Raw genomic sequence first — 19282 nt, 5'->3', positions numbered from 1 at the left:
TGAAAATAAATAACTCATTATCTCGGCCAAGTACAGGCGAACTGGAGGGGCCCTTCAAACCCAAAACACTGCTTTTGATCCGAAAGTCATTCGTCTTCTTAAGGCTCCTCATCAGAACAGTTTCCTCTGACAAGCACCTTTTCCAGTGTAACATCTGATGTGAAATTTGGTCTTGATGGAATGTCATAATATCACCCTAATTTGAGATGAATCCCCAAGTGGAGGGTTGATACAAAACAGAGTAAATTTATGCAGTTTCTTGTTTTAAAGGTCCTTTATATTGCTCGTATTTTTTTTTTTTTTTTTTTTTTTGAAACAGGGTACCCTTCAAACTCAGAGCATTTTAGTCATTATTTGTTTTGATATAATAGACATACTGTATAGGGTAGAGGATTGCGCAGTATAGAGTGATGTATAATTTTTTTCAGCATAAAATGAGCAATATAATGAACTGAACTTTACTATACAAACATGACTGAGCAAGACATAAAAAAAATGGGTCACACAGGCCAAGAATTAGCCCAGATACACATGATGACAGGTCACATGCTTTCGGGTTGTTTTCATGACCAAAAAATGAATAAAAATAAATAATAATGATAAGGTCATTTTGAGAGTTCTACATTTGTGCGACATCATTTCCATATTCCCATAGTGATAAAATGTACATGGTATAAAAGTATTAATAACACTGGTTCTACCTATCCGAAAACCCAAATACACAGATGTTTGATGTCTGAAGCCGTATAAGCACATATGTTTTATTTTTTGTCATTATTGACCTATGCTGTGTATCTGACCAGTTTGAGTTTTAAAGGTCAAGATGCTCCCAAGTGAGTATATTAATACTCCAGCTGATATGTCTTATATAATGCATTCTTATACACCCCTGTTTCACTCCTCTTCCAAACGTGGCATTTCAGTGTCGACCGCACTGCAACTGAGAACAGCAGACCTGCCGTGGGAGGGTATGCTGTCATTTGAGGTCACATTAGGGGGAAATTTTGGTCATTGTGCCCAATCTAAATGCGTCATTTCAATATAGACTATGCGGATATAACGTTTACAAAGTTATTGCATATTCATATTGATTTAACAAAACAGTGATGTTGAATTCTTTGATTAAAAAGTTTAACGTTCTATGCTAACATCTTGTGTAAAAGAACTCGCTTAAACTAAGTAAAATAGAGTATAATCATTAATATGGTAAAGGCTCCTGTTCTCAGGACTTGTAAAAGGCTTGTTGTCTTTAATCCAAGAGAGAGAAAAAGAGAGAGGGACGAGGGAATGACTGCTTGTAACTATTATACATAAGTGATTACAGGAACTCATTTGTTTCACAGATGCTCTGGAACATTAACTATTACTATAATTGATTTAGAATTATAATGTGTCAGTCAGTAATAAGTCAAATCTATGTGGCATAGGAGGAATAAAACACTATGGACCTATCGGAATTATTTGCGAACAACAGCATGGCCCATTATGTGCTACTTTTTACATGGCTCATCAAGCCACGACAATTTTATTTTTTTTTATAAACACACACAGAATGAACCGACGATGAACTCGTAATGCCCTTGGCTGCTCCGGGAAATATAGGTCCGGACGATTTTCTGCATCGTTTCAATCTTCCTAATTAGTTTGTGCAGCCTGTAGCTGCGGGAACAGATCCACCCGCGCGACATAAAGGACGTGATCTAAAGGTCAGGGGACCACCAAGTGAAAGTGCCGGACAATTTTTTTTCTCTGTGTCTAGAAAAGAAAAAGACTGTAGGGTGTGTACACATACACATACACACACACACTTCTCTCTCAAACGTAGTAAGATACGCCATGTTGTGGTGCACAGTGGTAGTGAGAGCATGAGATTTTTGATTCTCATTAGCAGGTGGTCATATTCTTGGTGCATAAGGACCCCTGATAGGGAAGACAGCTGTCCTTACAGCCTGCAGGTTGCAAAAGTGATCAGGCAGATAAAGGCCCAGTTTAAGATACAGGGGATAGAGCATGTGCAAGCTGTCAATTCATTGAACGGACTGGAGAAGTGGCATGTGGCAGAACACTGGCGGTAACCATAGGAGCGCTTGGTGATATTCAAATCTCCTGATGATTTAGAAGGCCAGTTTAGCAAGATTATAATCAAGGTAGATTGCTAAAATATACATATATAATAAAGGTAGGTTGATCTACAGTACAGTATAAAATTTTTATCTATAATCTTGCGTTCATCAAGCAGCTTGTTTATTCATTCATTTTCTACTAACGTAAGACATTAAAATTCACTTATACTGTACCACTTTAGCCCTGTTATTTCAGCCAAAGTGAAAATATAAAATAATTCCAGTAAATTATAAAAAAAATATACAGTTTAGGTTTTTTAATTAATATCTATTGGTGCAGGTGTTTGTTTACATTGAGCAAGTAGCACATTAGGAGCTTATTTTAAAGTAGATTATTAAATCCGGCACATAACTGTTCATAACATCGCTTTTACTTAACATTTTGATTTCACTTATGGTGCAGGTTAAACTTCAGCCAGATGTCTAAATACTGCAAAAGTTTCATTAAATTCTGTCCAGCGCTCGAATTTAAGACGCGCCTACTGTACAGTTTGACCCATGCGCAGTACGCTGTCAAAACCTGTGGTTTTTAATCTGGCACAAAACTGCTCATAACTTCACTTCTACTTAACATTTTAATTTCGTTCATGTCGCGAGTTTATTATCAGGTTAATACCAAACTACAGTACTGCCAAAGTTTCATTAAATTCTGTCCAGACAGTTTTGTGCGATCTTGTGGCCGCAAAATCTGGCCGGACAGGGGGACAGAAATTTTAGTCTGAGACTGGTTTCGGGTCCTCCAGTGTATGAAGCGTAAAAGTTACTGAAAGAATGAGTTCTCGCCAAATACAGACAGAACCTTTCTATGTATACTGTATAAATCCCGGATTACCCTATATAGGTTCAGAGGAAGCTTGGAGCCTATCTGAAGAGACTTTGGGAAAGAGGCGGGGTACATTAGGAACAGGGTGGCAGTCAATCGCAGGGCCCACACACACACTCACACACGTCATTTACTGTACACATTACGGGCAATTTGGGAACCCCAGTTAGCCTACTCTGCATGTTGTCTTTGGACTGTAGGAGGAAACCAGCGGACGTAGAGGAAACCCAACAAGCATGGGGCAAACATGAGAACTCCACACACACACACACACACACACACACACACACACACACAGTCTATTAAAGCAACTCGTGCTCATGAAAACACAACGGTACATACAGTAAATAGACCAGGTGTTTATATATAGATTTTCTGTTTTAACTATTACGTTGAATATGAAGAATTGGCAGCGGGGATTGAAATGTATTCTCAAACAAAAACACTTGAAATGTATTCCAATATTTCAGGTGGACAAGAAGCAAAAAATAATTGCTGCAGACATTAGGCTATGGATTTGCTGCCACTGAACTTCTGTCTGACTCATAACCGGTCAGAGTTCAGAACTCCAAACTTTACTTCTGGTATTGGTTAATCCATCTGTACTACCGCAACTTTTACTTTTCAGCTTAATTTGCACGGTTGTGGTATCTTTTCTTGAACTTTGTTTCGTGTTTTATTTATTTGTATGATTGGTTGGGCTGAACCAAACCCAATTAGCAACAGCACCATTGCATCACAGCAAAATAAAAAAAAATAAAAAAAAAAACTTAAAAAACAAAAAACAAAAAACAAAAAACCCTGAATAATCCTTATGGAGATATATTTGGCACTGGAAATGATAGTATTATCTTTTGGGCTACCATTCGCCGCATCCTGCATAAATCAACTTTAACAGGATAAGTAACCATGCCTATATAGACGGAATTTTACTGCAAGCTTCTCTGTGCCACAACATAACTTTGTTCCACTCCGGTTTGTCTTGTTAGTCTGTCTTGTTTTGCCTTGTATCTGCTTTTTCTCTTGTGCAAATAAAGTGGCTGTAAAATTAACTCGCATGTCCTTCAAGATTTATCCTTGACCGTACTTTTTCTTGTTGTTTGTCCGGTCTTGATCTATTAACTTGAACCCGCAACACTGAAAAAAACAGCCACCAGCAGACTGTAAACACTTCAACACAGGCTGCTCCCTCTTTCTGCGTGTCACCATTTCTCAGCCTGCTTTATTTAAAGCAGTGACAAGAACTTATGGATGAGCAGGAGTTTGGAGAGCTGCTTCAGGACGCCGCTTCTGTATTTTCTGAGTCATACAGTATATCTGTGCATGCTAGTGACATCTCGGACAGATCAATTAGGGCTTGCTAAATGAACGGCCTTAGCCTATACTATAGCTAAGCAACCAAACAGAAGTTATGCTGAAAAAAAAGGAGGGGAAGCAAGTTTCTTAGTGTGTTACTTGCATAACAACCTGTGGTCACTTTTTATTCTTCTATTCTTTATCGTTCTTTAAATGTGCCTGTTCATGCCTCAAAAAAAAAAAAAAAAAAAATATATATGCACAATTATAAAAGTAATAGGAATCACATAAGACAAAAAGATTTAAATAAATATTTAGATTTACATAAATCTATAGCTTGCCCCAATGTTTTTTTTTTTTTATATATTTTTGACATAATCTAAAATGTTTTTAACAGTATTGATATTAAACAATGAAGCTGTGATATTCTAACACATATTGATGAAAATGATTTTTCTATTTAAAGTCTTTAAATGGAAATTAATGTATTTTAATTCTTTATTTTTACTTGCCTTATTCTATATGAGTGATATATCTTCTAGAAAACATATTATACGTATATTACATACAGTACACGATTAACATTGATTGTCTACATAAATAAATGAAAGGTTTTTTCTGTACATTTTTCCAATAATATCTTTACAAAAATAACCTGCAGGGGGTCTCAAAACATTTTCTGTCTGTCTCTCTGTCTGTCCTGCCTGATTTTGTCACAGCATTACACAAAACTGTCTGGACAGAACTTCCAGAATTTTGGCAATACTGCGGTATTCACCTGAGGTTAAACTCGCACCATAAATGATACGGACATGTTGAGTAGAAGTTAAGTTATGAGCAGTGTTGTGCCAGATTAGAAAGTGCAAGTTTTAACAGCGCACTGCGCATTGGCCAAACTGTGGGCACGTCTTAAATCGACCGCTGGACAGAACTTAATGAAACTTTGTCAGTACCTAGATATCTGGCTAAAGTTTAACCTGCACCATAAGTGAAATCTAAATGTTGAGTAAAAGTGATGTTATGAACAGTAATGAGCCGGATTTAATAATCTACTTTAAAATAATCTACTAATGCACTACTGTCTCAATGTAAACAAACACCTGCACCAATGGATATTAATTAGAAAAGATAAAGTGAATATTTTTACTGGGATTAGTTCATATTTTCACTTTGGCTGAAATAACTGAAGTCGTTTTTGTCTGACGACGAAAGCAGTACGAATTGTACTTTTTAACCACAATTTTTTTTTGTATTAATAAGTTAGACAGAGAGTTCTGCTGTACAAAAAGACAGACAGACATGTACGTGGGCTTCAACCTCAAATAATAATAATATCACTGATTACATTAAATATCTTCAGATTATTTTTAGCTTTAACTATTTCTAAAAACTCTTTACCCACCAACGACGGGTATTAACACCTAGTCAATTATATACTGCAGCCTGTAGTAAACTGGTGACCGGATCATGAGCACCCAAGGCTTATTTATTCCTGTGGGAAGTAAGAGCTAACCTGTCTAGTCCGATCCCACAGAAAAGCCAAAACAGAAACAGAACCAAAACAGAACAGGCTTCTGTTTTAGCGCCAGATGCCACTGTACAGGTCTTATAGATTCATGCCTCTAGAGGTCAGAGGTGTTTTTTTTGGTGGTAGAAGGGGAACCTACACAAAAAGGAGCCTATTGGTCAGACCCCAACCCAGCTGGACCCAATCAAAACAGAAGTGTCTCTGCTGTGCGTTCATGTGTTTTCTGTCCACTGCCGTTTATGTTTCTCCATCACTTTGATCACAGAAGCATTCAATCAGCATCTTTGGAAGATTCCGAGAAATCACCACATGCGTAAACACAACATGAGTGATGAACTCAAAACCACATCAATTATTTCTCAAAGACCTTCAAAGCAAATATTTGTCATCACATTAGGCTGATGAAAATGCAGAAAAATAGTTGCACCATCTGTCTTGGGTTGGCACTTTTTATCATGGCCATATGCCAATGTGTTGCCTTGTGTGTCTAAACGCCTTCGATGTGGATACAAGGACATCAGTCCTCTGCAGTCATTTACCTATTACCTTCGGTAGAGAGAGATATCAGTTTCACTAGAGGTCCGCCTAAAGCTTCGGCTGAATTAATTAGCTCTAACAGTACGGCTGTTGGATAATATGAAATGACTTTTATTCATCGCAAAACCCATTAAGAAAGCATATGTAATGCACTTAACAATCTCTGGATATGGTTGCGACATATCCAGCATCTAGCCGTTCGTACATTTACAGTATGTATTTCTACACTGTATTATCAAAAGTTTGTGCACACCTGACTCATCACGTCCATATGTGCTTGTTTTTTCTGTGATATTAACTCTCCTGAGAAGGCATATTACTGGATTTTGGAATTTTTTTTGGAGCTGTAGGATTTTTTATTTTTTTTTTTAACTCATTCAGCCATTCTGCATGCATGCACGCACTCAAAATTCCAGTTCATTACAATAATGACAAGTAAGATTGAGCTCAGGGCTCTGTGCCAGTCGAATTCTTTGACATACAGTAAACCTTGGCAAACCTGGATCTTAGCTTTGTGCACAGGAGCACTGTCATACTGGGACAGGGTCTGGGCCTTTTAATACCATTGAAAGGAAGTTATACCATCATGCAAAAACATTCTAGTTCAGTTCAGCCTTTATTCAACACACATACATTACTGCACACAGTGAAATTCTTTATTCACCCCTTGAGCAGACTGGGTTAAGGGCCTTGTTCGAGAGCCCAACAGCAGCAACCTGGTGGAGCTGGGGCTCGAACCGCCGGCCTTCTGATCACTAACTCAGAGTCTTAACACACTGAGTGTTCACTGCTCAACAGTCTGCTTCTACATTTGAGGCTCACACATTAATATAAACATCAGGTGTTCACATACTTTTGGCCACACCATGTAACTAGGGAAAATTTCTCAAAGCAATTCCACAGATCCATAATCATTTCAGTAAGTACCAAGAGATGAGGATCTATACCAGCACAGCCGGATCTTCCTACAGTTTATGCACATTATGCATGTTGTGTAGGGCCCTGGACGTTGTGTAAGGCCCTGCAAAATAAACAACCCCCTCTCCTGTATGTCAAAGTGACTGTCAGTGAACAAATTTTGGCGGGATGAAGCGTAATTATCCTCTGAGACAGGGAAAAGGATTTTTAGCTCTCAGGTGCTAACCTAAATGGGTAGTTGCTACTTGGTCTGTCTGTGTTTTGCTACATAGCTTGACTGTCTTCCGAAGACATTGTAATTGACAAAGTTAGAGTGAAGCACAAACTTCTAAAAATAGTCAGCAGACAATGGTTGGATGTTTTGTTCGCAGATTGTAAAATAATACTGCATTTGTGTGCGTCAAGTGAATACATCGCTCACATTTGCATCTAGTGGAACCACGACATTAGAACAATCCATTATGTGAATTTTTCGTCTTAAGAACTAAAATTTTGCAAGGAATTTCAAAATGCATTTTTTTTGCATATTGTGCAAGATTTAGTCAAGACATTGAACCATGGGTCCCAAGAATGTTAGCCAGGATAGTAGCAAAAAGAAATCAGAGCCACCTTCATATTAGTTTTTAAAGCAGCCGGTGCCAAGAGGAAATATAAATTAAAATAGAGGGTTATCCATCCACATAGGAACCTCGATAGTCCAACTAGGGTCAATGGAGGTGGTGACCATTGACCATATTTACAGTATTACATTTTGTATGACTGTGGCAGGACCTCCCGTCAACATTAACGACCTACGGGCAAGTTGGGAACGCCAATCAGCATGCCTTTGGACTGTGGGAGGAAACCGGAGAACCCAGAGAACACCCACCATGCACGAGGAGAAGATGCAAATTCCACACACACTGACCCGACGTAGGAATCAAACCCAGGACCCGGGGGTGCAAGGAGACAGTGCTAGCCATCAAGCCACTGCGCCGCCAAATTATGGTTATGTGAGGTTTAATGTCTAGTTATTTCATATTTTATTTCACTTACATGTCTTTTCTAAATGTTTTGAGCGTTTCTATATGCAATAATCAGATTACAGTGTTGGAAATTGGTAATATTGTTAAAAAATTTTGGATGGCTGCATTTACAGTATTTCCTTTGGGAAAATGTGTTTCGCAATACGAATTCCGCCTTAAGAACTCGCCTCCAGAACAGGATTAAATTCATATGCCGAGGTTCCACTGGACAGCAAAATGCATGGCTATGAGGTTGCTTTTAGTAGCTACCTCATAGCCATGCATAATTTTAAAACAAGATAATGATTAACCTGCCTAGTCTGTCTCTCACTGAAGTTTTTAGTTATGTGGCATAGTGGAAGCTTAAAAATAATAATGACTAAGCCTTCTTTCATTTAGAACAGCTTGAACCACGATGTGCAGGTTACAGACCCAAGAATGTGAGCAATTGCACCAGAGCTGCCCGAGTCGCACACTGGACAAGAGATTCTATGAATTTATATCACAGTGTAATCTTTTCAAGGTTAGACCTTTAACGTATTGGTTTATGCCCTACTAGTGAGGTGTGAAAAAAAAGTGATCTCCTAGCACGCTCTGTGAGAACAATAATTATGCCTTGAAGTTGTCCCCGTCACTCCACTTCATTTAAGCTACAATTAAATATAATTAGGACGTCTGCCTGAAATACAGCCAGCATGCACAGCACTGTGTATTTGTCACTATAGGGCAAATCAGGCGTCAGACAGCAGTGCTGACGAAATCAACAATCGCAAAAAAAAATAAAAATTCGGCTCTAAATTTTTAATGGTTGCCACGGCAACCGTGCTCATTCAGATAAGGAAAAGGGAACCCTTCTCATTTGATGGATGTTTCTGTAGCTAGAAAAGAGAAACGATGTGTTTATGTTCTTTACTCGTGGCAGAGCATTAATTAACACTCACAAAGAGTCTTACTCCTTTGCTGGACCGCTGGTGTGCTACATCAGTGGAAAGTTCCAATGAAGATACAGTAAAGAGCAAAAGGTCGTAAGCACATGCAAATAACTTCTGTAAAAAAATGATGTCTTTAAAAAAAATCCACATTCAATAGGAAACTAAAGTAATTAAACAAACAACTTCAGTAATACTGTAGGTGGGTCAACCCTTCGCTTGAAATATCGAAGTCTCGGGTACGATTGCGTTGTTTTATAAGGAAATTGGCAGCCTAGTTTTACCAAACATCCTCCAGAACGAGCAACAGTCAGTCCAATCTGCTTTCCTTTTTCATGCGTGCAAAAATCCAGAAACTTTATTTTTGTGTCTTTTAGTCTGAAAAGTGATATTTAACATTATATTGTGCTTTTTTCCGTTTTATCATGTTATACATCTGAGCAGTTGAGGGTTAATGTTAAGTGCCTTGCACAAGTGGTAAGCAGTGGTGGTGCTGGGGTTTGACCCCAGAACCTTCAAAATCATGGTCCAAGATTTTAACCAATGAGCTACCACTGCCCTGCTCTGCCCTGCCCTGCCCTGCCCTGCCCTGCCCTGCGCTGCCCTTTGTTTCGATTCTTTAAAGGGAGAAGTTCCTGATAAATTTTTACAGCAATTGCCTGCTTTTCTATACAGTAGATGCACAAGATATAAAATTTAGCTTTCACCATGAATGCTGTATGTACTGGAACCAGCTTTAAGATCGTCTGCCCTAAACATTTTTGCTAGTGCAATTTTGAATAAATGGACAGATACCATACATGCCATGCCAGTCCAGTCCATCCATTATAATTTGTATTATACTATTAATCATTTTTTCCTGAACTAAAAACTCAACTATAAAAGGTCTACTACAACCAAAACTAAAAAAGTCAAAAACTGCATTAAATATTCCTCTGTAACTCTACAGAAAGACGCCCCACATACCCGTACATTAAGAACCTAATACAATAACAGAAAAACATAATTAATGCAAAATTCAAAGAATTTTAAGTACATAAAAGGAAATGAGCTCTCACTGGTTATTAGCATCGTCGTCAGCCTCACTGTCATCTCTTCACACCTCTGATCTCATTTCATGCTCGCATTGGTGGCGAAATAATTTGCTGATTAAGTCAGTTTGTCGATTCAGTTTCTTGTTATTTGACCATTTTAACAATTTGCACAGTCATACGTCCAGAATGTGTAAGCATGCTTCTTCGATTTGACGGCAGTGTGATGGCACATGAGCATCAGGGTCAACTTGACAAGGTGGGATTAAATTGTAGTTCTTTTGATGTTTAAATATCCGTAAGCTTTAAAGGTTGTAGCTATTATGTTTTTTTAGGTTTTACAGATGCTGTAGCTTAACTGGCTTCTTACTCTTGTCATTGGTAACAATACCTGGGCAAAACCATAATTACAGTAGGTAAAGGTTAGGCACAATGGTGGACTTTCCCCGATTGCTACTCACAGTGCCACAGTGCTAACCACTACACCACCGTGGCGCCCAAATTGCTATTCAACAATCACTCTTTAGTGTCACTTACTAAATCCATTCCTACTTGATTGCTTCCTGAAGATCATATGCAGAAGTTTGCAATAGAATTTCGCAACTCACCTCAAGTGAATTCCTTAGTTTTAGCCTAGGTTTTTTTTTTTTTTTTTTTGTGCAGAATTGGACATACTGGCCTTTAAAAAGTACAAGTCCTGCCACATTAGATAGATAGGTGATAAGTGAGAATTAATTAGTGTTATCATCAGTTTTGTGCACAGGGAGAACTGTAATACATGGTACAGTAGGTTATCTTAATACTTCCAGGCACTCCTAAACTGTGTTAAAAACAAACAACAGCATTAAGCCCAAAATACCGTGGTACCTCGGCATATGAGTCCTCGATTTAAGCACTAAGCGTTTGCAAGAAATTTGCATCAGCATACAAAGCATACTGTACAAGCAAACAAATGGAGCATTTCATATTTTACTTCATTTCCATGTCTTCTCTGATATGTTTGTATTGTTTCATATGCAAAATATATGATTATAGGTGTGGAAGTTGGTAATATTGATGATACTTTTGGGTGGCTAGAACGGATTATCTGCATTTACATTATTTCCAATGTGAAAAGACGTTTTGCACTGTGAAATTTCGCCATAAGAACTTGCCTCGTGTCCCGAGGTACCGCTGTATCCAGGTTTGCTCATATGCACTCTCTCTCTATTTAAACACTTTCTTTAAAAAAAAGCACATTCATATATTTCACAGAAAGCATTTGTAAACAACTGCAGCTGTTTTCATTCACACACACCGTATGAATGCAAAGATCACTGACACCTGAATGGAGTGCACAGTAGGAAGGGTAAAGATTCACATTATCGTACAGGTCCTCCGAGCTGAATGTTTGGGATGCAAGAGCACAGGTTTTAAACAGCATGAGTCAGGGAAAACAGGAGGAAAACGGAGGCTGAATTGATTCCTGGAAAATTCGATATGGTACAAAGTAAGCAGTTTCTTTGGCCCTTTAAAGCAAAACACTTCTTTCACCATTTGTTGAATGCAGAATGTCAAAAGTCGAGTGATGAAAAACTAATGGCCTTTTTGATGGAATGATTTACCATCGGCTGTAAAAACATACATTACCACAAATGAGATTCCAAATAGGACGTTATCATAACCATCAAAATGTGAAAGAGCTCATTGTAATGCAGACACGTTTTTTTTTCTCCACTCCGTTATTCTCTCCTCTATAACTTGGTTCTGATGTTGATTTATGCCTACAAGTTCTCCTCACATTTTTTAAACCTTGCATCACATCTTTTCAGGGTAAATTTTACAGAAACATGAATAACATGTTATATTACAATGGCTTGTCTTTTCACATGCGTCAGGAAGTATTTGATGTAGAGCGCAAGCGGGCGATAAAGGGGTTACCTCTGCACACAGGTCTGTGGTCGCTCCAGGCAGCAAACACCTCCGCTACTCTCTGACATGTGATGCTCTTCGAGCCCTGTAACACGTAGTCTTCGTCACAGGTAAACTGGGCTGTGGCGCCGATGCTTAGAAGGACACAAACACACACAGATTCAATTAAACGTCAATAAATTACAGCAAACACACAGTGTAATGTATAGACAAACCTAATGCTTAAATAAAAGAAATAAAAAAATTAAAAATGTTATCAGGATGCTGATAACACTTGACCAGTATTACCAGAATATTCCACAAATACGTATTATAGAGATACACTACACTGTATAGCTAGAAGTTTGTGGAGCACCTGAGCATACTGTACTTACATGTGGTTCCCGTTGGCACAAAGTTGGAAGCTGTACGAACTGTCTTTGCATTCTTTAGCATTACAGTTTTCTTTCACTAGACCAAAGAGGACCAAAACCTGTTCCAGAAAACATGTTCCAATGTCTTTTCCAAAGCTGGAGTGCGAGAAGTCATAGAGCCTCGACCACAACCCCTCCACTGCACATCTCTGTGTGATGACTCTACACCAGACCTGATCATCCCCAACACTGGTGCCTGATCTCACTAATGATTTTTGGCTAAACTTTTTACAGCATTTATGATCTATTAGGTCAGGCGATTGAGGCTCTGGGTTGCTGATAAGCCCCACCACCGCTGGATCCTTGGGCAAGACACTTATGTCACAACCTTATGTCACACCTTAACCCAATGCTGCATACAACCCAGTCACTGCATCTGTCCCAGATCAAAAGCCCCTTCAAAGAAGGTCTGTTATAAAAGTAAAGTAAGGGAGTCATTTGCATAGGGATGTTAAATAAATAAAGGACATAGTGTTATTTACACTATATATATATATATATATATATACAGTATAGTGCTTAGGTGTCCATACTGTATTATGCTTTGGCCATATTATTTGTTTTAGCAGGAAAAATTTTGCTTACATAAAATTCATAACCATTTTATTTCAGTCATAACTGACTGTTGTAATTATAATTCATACATATTTATACATCATTTTTTATAATTTATTTTCTTATTTTTATTCTGTTAATTTGCTCTGAGACAATACAAATAATATTTAATTAAATTACATTTATACAAACTGATGCCTTGTCCATATTTTTACTTATTTCATACTTTTGCGTGTTTTGTAACTGTGATTTAATATTCTAACATTTTAAATTATCCAATGAAAGGGAGTTTTTTGATAGTTTGCACTGTGAATTCATTACTCAAGAACAATCATTCATGAGTAACAATTACTGCTCGCGTCAGTAAAAAGCCAAGCAAAGTGAATTTACTTGACTTTTTTTGTTGTGCATTTTTGTCGAATTTAATCTAGCGCTACTTTTAATTTGGTTTTAAAAGCTTCTGGTGCCATGAGGGATCATGAATTAAGCTCAAGTCAGGTTTAATGTCTATTTATTTAATATTTTATTTGATTTATGGGTCTTCTTTAAATGTTATAATTGTTTTTATATGAAAAAATATGATTATAGCGTCAAAAATTTGTAATATTATAGGGTTGCTGCAACGGAATCTCTGCATTTACATTACTTCCCTGGGGAAAATATGAAACATTTCGCAATACAAAATTTTCTCTCCTCCTAAACGGGTTAAATTCGTATGCAGAGGTACCACTGTACAAAAATTCTATTTATTTATTTATTTATTTAGATAAAAAAAAAAAAAAACTTTTTTTTACTTGTGTAGCTATCATTTTCTTTCTTTAAAAATAGACTCTTCATTCAAACCTTCCAAATCCACACCATGACTGCATGAACATGTGCATATTTTATCACTGCAGGTAAACTCTCTGCAATCAGACACAGTCTACTGATGACTATAATGAAAATAGGAGGTAATGTTCCCACTGGTGACTGTTTTCTAAAACATCATCCGGCCTTGCATCAGTGTCATAATTGTAATTAGACGACTGTAATTCATTGCGTCCCTGATTTCCATATGCATATTGTCGAGCTCTTCGTCACAGCTTTATTAGAATGGCATTGGAATGCATGTTATTAGCAGAAGAGGGTGATTTATAACCGCTAAGTGGTTGGACATGAGCTGTTGAAGTAATCGGATGATAGCGATATTGATGACAGGTGTCATTGTGGGAAGGTGGGAAGCTCAGCATCGATAACGTGTCTGCGCTTGTGTTCTCGTCACTCAGGCATTGCCCTTCAACACTCAACACTTCATGATAGTCAGCATGATAAAGTAGCTGGAAAACTACAGACAAGCAACAACTGAGTAAACAAACTGAAGCGCTTAGCCGCGTAACAGGCGGTAGAAACAAATCAAGTGCTGCAACATTATGAAATCAGAGACAGTGTTTGTTCTAAACGTCAATAAAGCATAGCAGGGTGTGTGTACAGACGTCTGTCTGCCAGATGCTAAACCCTGAGTCAAATGAAAGCTAAACCAATATACCTAACTTTACCTGATTATACGATCTCTTGACTCGCAAATCCAGATTCCTTGACAATGTTAAACTTTTGTACAGAGTGTAATGAAATTCTGAAAGGCAGATGATATTTTCTGTCAAACTCCTAACCAAGGATATCAGTTTCAGATTAAACCAGCAGGCATTGCAAGCCAGACATTGTTACACATTCAGCCACAAGAGGGTGCACTATTTTTTTTTCCTTGCACATCACAGCTTCCAGGGTTCAAATCACACCTTAATACGATGTCACTAAAGTACAGAGGGTTATGGGCAGCTGTAGCTTGGTCGTTATACCTCTTGAACTCATAAACTTCCAGTTTTCAACAGCTTCCAACCCTGATCAACTTCTTCCACTAACTCAACAAAAATGCTCAGTGAATCTTCAACAGAAAAGAGAAGCTCTGGGCTAGTGATCAGAAGGTTGTAACCAAGCTGCAACAGCCCATAACGTTCTTTGCTTCAGGGGCCGGTCCTTGAACTCATAACCTCCTGAGAAGCAGCTTAGAGCCTTAAGCCACCACTGCATGATCTAACAGAGAACGTCATAAGAACAGATAGGGTTATTAGAATGTTCCGTGAGAATTTAACAGGTCCTGGTTGGACATAACATTTCGATAATAATAAAAAAATAAAATAAATAAAAACTCTTTGCTGTTACAGCAGAAGCATTTTCGGCATACGTTCGAACAAACCAGACTAAATCGAACACCGCGCATATGTTCGGGAGTGATGCGATGTTTTGCGTCAGTGGAAAGCCAAGCGAAGCAAGTTTACATATCTTAAGAGTTTTAACATTTTAAATACCCATATTGCCTTTGGCATGCGTTCAAAAGCTACGTGATTTTCCGCGTGTTTTGCCAAGAGGAATAATTTTTTTAATTTTTCAAAATTTCATATTTTACATCATTTACATGTCTTTTTTAAAAATGTTTTGATTGTTTTTGTATGCAAAAATATAATTATAGTGTTGGAAATTGTCTTGGCTAAAACGGATTATCTGAATTTTACGTTATTTATTATGAAGAAATTCTTATCGCAGTGTATGCCGGGGATCAACTGTTTCCACAATGTTCTTCGAATGTTACTCACAGAACATTTCCAGCTGTGTAAGTTGCAGCAGAGAGACCAACCGCAGCCACATTATACCTAGGGCTCCAGATGGACACTGAAATGGACTGCTATATGCCTAATGGTTTTTATTATGCAACGAGTTTTATCGAGTCATTCGCCAGTGCTGATAGTCCATCACACACAAACATTTAGACAAATATTTAATCCTGTGAACTTTCTCCTGTGCTGCGTCTGACTGCCTGGCACGGGAGTACAGGAGCTCTTATGTGATAGTACACTATAGAAGGGCTGCGTTCAAGGAGGACAGTGCTTAGTAAAATAAGACCGTACAACTGCCATACGCTCGCAGCCCTTCTGTACTATCACATGCGCTCCTGTACTCTCAAGGTAATGTGCATGGATGTATGCGCTAATTTGGAGTAGGTGAATTGAATTGCAAAATAACAGACGGGATTCATTTGAAACCTAATCTGGTACTGTTTTCTGTTATTTATTTTCAATGACATTAAGTATTTCCTTGTGTTTTTTCTTGTTTGATTTTTCAGGCTGCTTTTAAAACTCACCCAGTGCCATGCTAGCTAATAGGTGTGACACAACTTAGCTGGCTAGTCAAGGAGCATTGACAACTGACAAGACAACTAAATTAGCAACTAAAAATGTGACTTTTTCCTCACTGCCTGCTCGCCCTAACCCTGCATTTCTTCTTTAGATATTATCGATAGTAAGTTGAAAAGTGACAGTTCTCACATACTTTCATCCCAGACACTCACCAGTTATTATTTAGTCATCAGTATCGGATAATAGCTGTGGAACAGTAAGTCCCTAACATACGAACAAGTACGAAGAGAGCTCGTTCGTAAGTTCAATTTGTTCGTAAGTCCAACAAACATTGTCTAGGAACTAGGATACTTTGCCATACAATTTGCTATACCTGGTATACAACTAACCTTTCGGGACCATGATTTTGTCCTTGTTTTTTAGAATCGTGCTGATGGTTGAACGATTCATGTCAAACGAGCGACAACTTCCATCTTTTTATCACGATCCATTCTCTCAATTCTTTTCACTTTTGTCCCCATTGTTATTGCTTGCCGCTTTTTAGCAGTACCAGCTTCATTGGACTCAAATTTTCATTGGACTCATTTCTTATATTTCTTATATAATATATGTTCTCATATAAGGGACTTACCATACCTGTGGATTCAGTTTAAATCATTCGAGTGGTTACGTAAGTTTACTTATAAAAGGGGTTTAAATAGATTTATTTCTCTAAATAGTTTTGCTTTGTAGACTACCCATTATAGTTCTATCCTTTGCACACTATATAAGACACAGATGTAGTGGTCAGTGGGTCTGACTTGGTGAAGGCTTATTAGAAGCTAGAGAAAGGACACAGAGAATCTAGACATGATTACCTATAGTCATTGCCGATGCGCTTGCCGTTTTCAGGCTCCCCCGGGTCCGGACAGGAGTTAGAGGCCTGTTTGATTCCACCCTCATTCACTGCAAAGTCAGAACAAAGCAATTCGTTACATCAACTGACAAAGAGCAGAGAAGAAACAGTAATGGCACTACTAAATGGCAATGAGAGCAGCACGACTTCAAGCACACTCACATATAGACACACATACAATGTTTTGGCTTCATTCCATGCTGATGTGAATTGACGAAAAAGCATCTGCGACAAAGCTCAAGACCTCGCGCCATGGCAACTTGCCGTTAAATATTTTACACGAGGTGATCCAAAATGTTACAGTATGTATTTAACATTATGTATTTGCTTTTCTTTAAATACAGGTGATTAATGCCCCCTGAAATCAAAGCTCGAAACTCAAAGACAACCTATGAAGCAGACGTTCTAAATAAATAAATTTAAAAAAAATGAATTCAAAGGTGTACAGTATAGATCATATTAAAACTTAACCTGGTGAGTCTGGAATGCTCGGGCATTACTTTGTGCAGAAGTGTATCTAATCCGATGAAAAGAAGTATATGGGGAAATAAAGGCAATGGTAGGTTTGTGTCATGCTGAAAGAATAGCAGGTGATTCAGTTTGATGATTTTTCATCTGAACCGAAGATCGGTGAGTCACTTCCCATTTTCCTATTGAGTGAACTTCACTGCAAACGCAGGTCATTACCAGATACACACACACACACACACACACACACATATACACATAGACGCTGCCTCGGGCCATTCAACACCAGGTGCATTAATCACACTTACACAAGTCTAGTGATTCAACATTCCTTATAAAATAATTAAGGTATATACTGTATGACAACTGACACTATTTACATAAATACAGACCATTTTTTTTTCTCTTGAGCTTTTCCTCTTTCTTGCCGAATCAGATCATTCAATGCACGATTAACACACACACACACACACACACACACACACATACTCTCATAACTGTGATCCGTTAATCTGTAAAACCCAGTTTGACTTGAACACTCGTTGTATATACAGGTACTGTACGTAGACACACTTGTATATTGTAAAAGTTTTTTGTTCTTGTTGCCAGTAAAAGGTATGTTAAAACCACCAAATCACCAGAACCACCAAATTAATTTAGTTGTTACACTTGTAGTAACTTCTATCAACTTGAGGTGAAAATTAGCAAATGGGTCGTCTAAGCACATGGATTATATCTTATTTTATACTAAGATAATATACTAAGATACTACTTAGACATTATAGTTCTTTACTGTAAATAGTGTCTATAAAGGTTTACAGTATTTTATACAGTATTTCATACTTTCTCAGTGTGCAATCTATAAAGGACAGTACATTTTATTTAGTGTTATTTTTTAAATTATACTTTTTATATTACTTTTACTTTTATAAATGTAATTTAATAAAATTTTATTTTATAGAGTATATAGTGTATACAACTTACAAATTTATAAGAAATTGGTTTAAATTTAGATCCTAGATTATGCAACAACCTGAAGTTCAGCACTCTGCCACTCAATAGTTCAGAGATCAGTTTTATTCTCATGACACCATCTATTCTAGTACGTCCCTCTATCTAGAGCATCCACAAGATTGTGATTAGTAGATATACTGTACTGTAATGTGTAATATCTTGCTTTGCGTACTGACACATACTGTATGCATATGCCTTGGAACTGAACACTGCTTAAAGTACAAACTTTTGGATGTTATCTTTAAATTGCAATGTTGTGTTCAAGAGTTCTGGTAAAAATATTTAAGGGTTCCCCCAAAGGAATGAACCAAAACAATATTCAGGGTGCTTGAGTATTCTTAAAGAATCCCTAAAAACCGTACTATGAGGGCAAAAAATAAATCATTGGTAGTAAATATCTACAAATGCAGTATATTCCATCATGGCACCATGGTACTAAAGGTTTTGTATCGAGCTACCAGAGTCTGTTTTAGGTTTACATTTACAGTGTTTGGCACATGGCCTTATCCAGAACAGATACATTTATCTCATTTATAGAACTAACAGGTCAGGGTTGAGGCCTTGCTCAAGGGAATTACAGAGAAATACAGTAGTTTTATTTTTTCTTGTTTCTCCACTGTAATATAAGTTTACTATTTCTGCTTAAGACGTAATATTTGTATCTATC

At 37.6% G+C, this 19282-nt stretch overlaps 1 protein-coding gene across 1 annotated transcript in view; it reads right to left on the bottom strand.

The window, feature by feature from the left end:
• Nucleotides 1-19282, bottom strand: part of csmd3b (CUB and Sushi multiple domains 3b) — a 553034-nt gene that overhangs the window by 245156 nt on the left and 288596 nt on the right. Inside the window, exons 8-9 of the mRNA XM_053491539.1 lie at nucleotides 17096-17183; nucleotides 12110-12234 (exon numbers count right to left, since the gene is read on the bottom strand). Of these exons, the coding sequence (XP_053347514.1) occupies nucleotides 12110-12234; nucleotides 17096-17183 (213 nt within the window). The remainder of the gene's footprint in view (nucleotides 1-12109; nucleotides 12235-17095; nucleotides 17184-19282) is intronic.

The sequence above is a fragment of the Clarias gariepinus genome, chromosome 3 (assembly GCF_024256425.1).
Source record: "Clarias gariepinus isolate MV-2021 ecotype Netherlands chromosome 3, CGAR_prim_01v2, whole genome shotgun sequence".
In the NCBI taxonomy this organism is placed as follows: domain Eukaryota; kingdom Metazoa; phylum Chordata; class Actinopteri; order Siluriformes; family Clariidae; genus Clarias; species Clarias gariepinus.
Note: the sequence above shows the minus strand (reverse complement) of the source record. Positions and strands in the feature narration are given on the sequence as shown.